This window comes from Frankliniella occidentalis, unplaced genomic scaffold (genome assembly GCF_000697945.3).
Source record: "Frankliniella occidentalis isolate FOCC.00 unplaced genomic scaffold, Focc_3.1 Scaffold79, whole genome shotgun sequence".
In the NCBI taxonomy this organism is placed as follows: Eukaryota; Metazoa; Arthropoda; class Insecta; order Thysanoptera; family Thripidae; genus Frankliniella; species Frankliniella occidentalis.
In genome coordinates this window covers 471,794-477,310 of record NW_026267209.1, presented here as the reverse complement: position 1 = coordinate 477,310, position 5,517 = coordinate 471,794, and the positions used below count along the sequence as shown (strand labels likewise).

The 5,517-nt window shown below is 60.4% G+C and overlaps 1 protein-coding gene across 4 annotated transcripts in view; it reads left to right on the top strand.

The window, feature by feature from the left end:
- Positions 1-1,250: 1,250 nt before the first annotated feature.
- The window catches only part of LOC113216880 (neo-calmodulin-like), a 153,934-nt gene continuing 149,667 nt past the window's right edge, over positions 1,251-5,517 (top strand). For all 4 annotated transcript variants that reach the window (XM_052268924.1, XM_052268923.1, XM_052268919.1 and 1 more), the window contains exons 1-2: positions 1,251-1,381; positions 2,194-2,350. In XM_052268924.1, the coding sequence (XP_052124884.1) occupies positions 2,312-2,350 (39 nt within the window). In that variant the 5' untranslated portion in view covers positions 1,251-1,381; positions 2,194-2,311. The remainder of the gene's footprint in view (positions 1,382-2,193; positions 2,351-5,517) is intronic.

The window sequence follows — 5,517 nt, the reverse complement described above, 5'->3', positions numbered from 1 at the left end:
ATTCCTCAGCGTAAATTCAATTCGGCCGAATTCCCGTTGATTCAGACAGAATGCAGGTCTCTTTATTTGTAACATTTGATAGGTATGGTCAACCCCCAAGTGACGATCGACAGTGGGGGGGGGGGAGGGGACTCCTAAATAAGCAGGGAAATGATGGTATTTTGTACGTGTAAGTAGGCAAATGGCGTCACCCTCCTCCTCACTTCTTATGAAGACTAAGACCCGTCCGCCTAGATCCACTCCAGCATACGTACAGTACTTACTGAACCTGAGGCAAACTTTTGCGCTGACGTTCTCGTGATTATCACCAGAGGTTGTTTTGCGGCTTTGTGAGATGAGAATCAATCTTTCGATATCCATACACGAAACATACCAGGTCGAGTCACGTCAACATTCGCGAATGGCACCGCGCCGCATACACGGGCACTGGCGGGTTGTTTGCCTGCGTCGTCCCAGCCCACGCCGCCTGACGCGCCGAGAGTAGGCAACCCTCCCGCACGCGTGCGTTGCAGTACAGTCTAACAACGGAACTGGACGGGGGGGAGATGGGTCAGCCACCTGTACAAATATACACGTTCGTTCGACGACACGCTCGTCCCAGATAGTTTACTCCCTCCCCCCTCGCCCTCCCTCTCTCTCTCCCTCCCTCCCTTCGTCCCTCCCTCACTCCCTCCCTCTCTCCCTCCCTATGTCTGTCACACACACAACACACACTCTCGCCGCCGCCGCCGCCACTACCGCAGTGCCACACATGTCGGATGGGTGGCCTGCCTCCAGGCGATGGCCGTGTGGTGATGGAGCTGAGACCCAAGGGAGAGCAGCGCGAGACGAGCGCGCGGCGGCGTCACCGAGCGGTAAAGAAGTCCTGGACTTGGACACAACCTTTCCGGGGAAACTTTCGCGTGCAGATTTTTTCTGGCTAACTTTTGAGCAAACTTTCTCTGCGGGCAACTTTAGGCAGCCGCCGCACTTCCCGTCCCGGAGCGTGCATGCGTGTGTGGAGTGCGGAGGGAGCCTGATGGGGCGCATAGGGATGATGAGGGGCCAGGAGGCCTGGGGGACATTGCGGCAGACACCGGTTGAGCGCGGCGGGGCGTGGCGTGGCGGGGGCTGGCAGCGGCAGCCCCAGCAACAGCCTTTCCCTCCGCTGCGCCCCGCCCCGCCCCCCGTGGCGCTGCCCGGCTCTGCTGCTCGGCGGCCGACCCCCGGGCTGGCCTTCCCTATCCCGCCTCCTCCAGTCGGGACCCACGCGCCGCGCCGCGAGCACCGCCCAAGCGCGCGAGGCGAGCACGTCGGCGAGCAACCCGGCGAGCAGCCCGGCGACCACCGCGCACCGCGCGACCACCCGCGGCGCGAGCAGCAGCGCTCACCACCGCGCACGGTACGGGCAGCACAGTACAGCACGTACTCATAAGGGGCTTGGGAAGAAGAGCAGGTGTCGCGTAAAAATAATAAAAGTAATGATAATAAAGCCCATCCGCAGGGCTAGAGCATTGCTCAATTTATTGTCGCTAGCTTATTTACCAGTCTTATTTACGGGTGTACTTGCAATGCCCTTCTAAAAAGATTGAGACACGCTACGCACTCATTGACTGCACGCCTCTTCCGTTTATTTCCGTTTAGAGGAGAGGGAGGGTGGGGTTCACACGACAGGCTGCTGCTGCTGGCAGCTTATGGGTCAAAATGAACACATTCCGGACCACGTTATGAGTGCCACGGCGCTGTTTTCAAGCGAAACAGCAAGACCACATTGTGTTCATGAGGGGCTCAACACGTGTTAAAATCACGTTTTGACCGTTTTCTGACGTCCTCCTGATGTGCGTGGCATCGGAGTGGTTTCGTTGAGATCTTTTTTAAAAACATTCGGTGCGTTACTCTGGCGAGTGGGAGGGAGAAAAAAGTTTGCAAGTAGTTTTGGCGTCAGCAGCCGCAGTACAGCGGCCGGACGGGCCGGGCGGGGCGATGCAGAGGTGTCGGTCCGCACGATCCATCACCCTGGCGGGGCGGGGCGGGGCGGGGCAGGGCGGGCGATAGCGGCCGTCATACGGGTGGCACGCATGTGGCACCTCTAGAGGGTACTAGAGGGTACACCACCCCCGGGGCTGGGCTGGGGGGTGCTGGAGACTGAACAAGTGGCACAGTCTGGGAGCCGTATACCCGCGGCCCAGTTTAGTGACTGTCCTGCTGCAACAGGTACGACGGCCAGCGGCGGCGGCGGCGGCCGAGGTCTGCTGCTGCTGCGCCTGCGAGCGCCGGGAGGCCGCGCCTCACCACCAGCTCCGCCCGTCACGCCAACAACATTTCCTCCGCCATGAAGACGTCGTCCTTCTCGCTGCGCGTCATGCGACGGGTGAGTAGCGCAGCGTGCGGGGACCCCGCACCCAGAAAAGGTTGGTCACCTTTGAACCAACGGAAATTCCGCTAATCGGGGACCGACATAATTTCGACTTTGTAATTAATTACTTCCAGTCAACGACAACATTCCTCCCTCAGCGTAAATTCAATTCGGCCGAATTCCCGTTGATTCAGACAGAATGCAGGTCTCTTTATTTGTAACATTTGATAGGTATGGTCAACCCCCAAGTGACGATCGACAGTGGTACCAACCTGACATCTAACCGTGGTAAGGGTCATTCGGAAAGTACGCCCGTCGTTTGCCGTTACGTACAGTTCAGCTTGTGTAAGCTCCCATAACGCCTTATAGGTAGGCAACATCTCGCCTGCAGTGCATGCGTGTACAGCGGGGTAGCCTACCCGGAGTCTCGCAGGCGCCCCGCTCCCGTAACTTGCTGGGTGGACTCTGAGGGGAAAGCGGGCGTACTTTCTGTACGACCCATATAAGCCGTAGCTCTCCGAGTGACACACGGACACGCCGCGCGAGCAGGAGACCGTCATCAAGCTGACAGAGCTATAGCGGCCGGTGGAGCCCGACCACCGCCCCGCCACGAGAGGGAAGTCCCGCACCCATAAACGATACGGACAACAAAGTAAAGTGCTTCGCTACGGTCGATCGAAGAAAAAAGAAATAAAAAAAGGGAAACTGCGTCGTCGTTGCGAAACTTTTTCCCTTTGAAGCACCATATCGGCTAGAGTACCTTCCTACGGCATTCACCGACACTGACCCTTTGGGCGTGTGACATGAGCTTGTTGGGACGGCCACCCTGTGGCTCGACCCGCGCCCGACCCAACCCCGCCAATGAACGCCACCAGGAGGAACCGGAACCTGCCAGCTGGGCCGAGAGAGGAGGAACGCGGGAGGCGTGGGAAAGGGAGGGAAGTTTAAACGGAAACGTAATTAATTGTCGCTGTCACGAGCGGCGCAGGTCGTCCTCCTGCGACGTCGGCGTCGGCGGCGGCGGCCCGGCGGTGAGCAGCCCCGCGGCGGCCGTTACCCCAAACGGGGGCGCTGTGCCCGGGGAAGACGAGCCCGGCGAGCCACCCCACCATCAAGTCCGCCACGCCCTGCCATACCTACCCGAGGGGGGCGGGGCGGCGGGGCGGGGGCCCCTGTTAAACTTAACAAGCACTCCCGCTTAGAGCCGCGCGCTCTCCATCCCAAATGGGCGTCGTCTCTCCGCGACAAGACACCGCGAGCTTCGCGTCGTGAAAATCCCCCCCACCACCACCACAACACACACATGCATACAACACAGAACGGCCCTCACGTAGATGTGAGTTTTGGGGAGACGAAGAGAGGAGGTCGAAAAGGGAAGGGGGAGGTGGGGGGGGGGGGGGGTTAGTAGTAGAGAGCCGCAGTGTATGTAGTTGTGCAGGAATCCCCTCGCCGCTTGTTCCCGGCATGCAGCGCTGGCCTCCGTGGTTAAGGGTGTAGCGCGGCGGCCACGTCCGAGGAACACTCTACACAATCATCTGCCTCTCTCTCACTCTTTCTCTCTCTCTGTATTTCCCCGCCAAGCAGCGGCAGCAGCAGCAGCAGCCAGCACCTCGGCATGCAATGCCGCCGCCGCCCTCTCGGACGCAGCCCAGGCCAATTCTCCGATAGTCTGTGGCTAGTTGCAGCGTCCCTCTTGGAGAGGCACTAGCGCGCTGGCTGCACTGTTAGGGGGGTAGACAGGCCTGCTACCGCCCCCCCCCTTCCCTTCCCAATCCCCCCCAGCGCCCAACAGCACTAGGCTGGAGCGATCGAGGGCGGCCGACGACTGGAGGGCTGGAGGGCCCTTGATCGGCCTGCAGGACGCACGACGAAGACAGGACGGCACATCCGCATAGCAGGGGAGCCTCAAACATGTTGACTCTGCAAATAGTCGACATGCAAACGACGCGAGTGCGTGCGTGTGTGTGTGTGCGAGCGCACCGTGCGACAGTTGCGACGAGACGGCCGCGTCGTCGGCGCGCACCACAGTAGCAGCAGCAGCAGCAGCGCCGCCATCCGAAGGAAACCTTAGAAAAATATTGCTTCTGGAAACAAAAGAGCTAGAGAGAGGGAGAGCGAGCGAGGGGGCGGGGAGAGAGACAGCGAGACTACTTCCTGCTTGTGGGCGCGGCTCACAGTCCTTGCTGGTCCCCCGCCGGTTCCCCCGCGATCGCTTCTTGCCCCGTACATCTGTCGGGCGGTGCGGTGGTGCGGGGCGCGGAGCTCGGCCACCGCTGCTGCTAGTAGTCGCACCCCGAGGCGGGGTCTGGATCAAAGCTGGAGCGAGGGACCGCGGCGGCAGGGGAAGGAGCTCGGGGAGGAGGCGTGCCGCGTCTGCCCGCCCCGCCCGGCCTCATTGGTATGTCCGGGACGTGCGGCGCGACGCCCACGAGCTGCCCGACCCAAACCCGACGGCCTCGGCCCTGGCCAGGAGCACTAAGACTTAGGCAGTGTGACTACGTGGCCGACACGGCGGCGCTGGGGGGAGGCACCTCGCCGAAACCGAGGCCGCACTTATTCCACGCGTAAAATAAGTCACAATTAAGTCTGATCCGGGAGCGACGGCAGTGAGAGCCCCCTAGGGGGGAGGGAGGAGGGGGGATAGCTGCCCGCGGAATCCCACGGCATGGCCGAGGCAGGGCCGTGTCGTGGCGGAGGGGGGCGTCGTCTGCTGTCTACCGCCGAGCCTACGCGAGAGCTGGGTGGCGGGCAGGGGGCGGGGACGGAGCCTGACACTCGCCCGTCCTCAACAAATGAGGTAATTTGCATCTGAATGCAACGCCGAGGCGGAGATACCCCCACCCCCACAACCCCCCAACCACCGCGCGTCTGGAGGCCAATCCGACAAAACTAACGTGGAAAAAGAAATAATGAATTCCGTGAATGCTCTCCACTTCTCCTACTTCGTTTTTCTTTGCCCCACCCCACAGCCCCCACAGCGCCAAGGAGAGCAGGACGTTCGAAAAGAGGGGGGGGGGGGCACCCACAGAAACGTGTTCCCAATCTCTCAACGCTCCCAATTTATTCCACAACATTGTGCTTCGGTTCTGATTCCGATGGCATTTTATTTGTCAAAGAGTGTTCCAGAACAACCACACTTTTTTAGACTTATGGAGAGGTTGACAACATTATGAAATTGACAA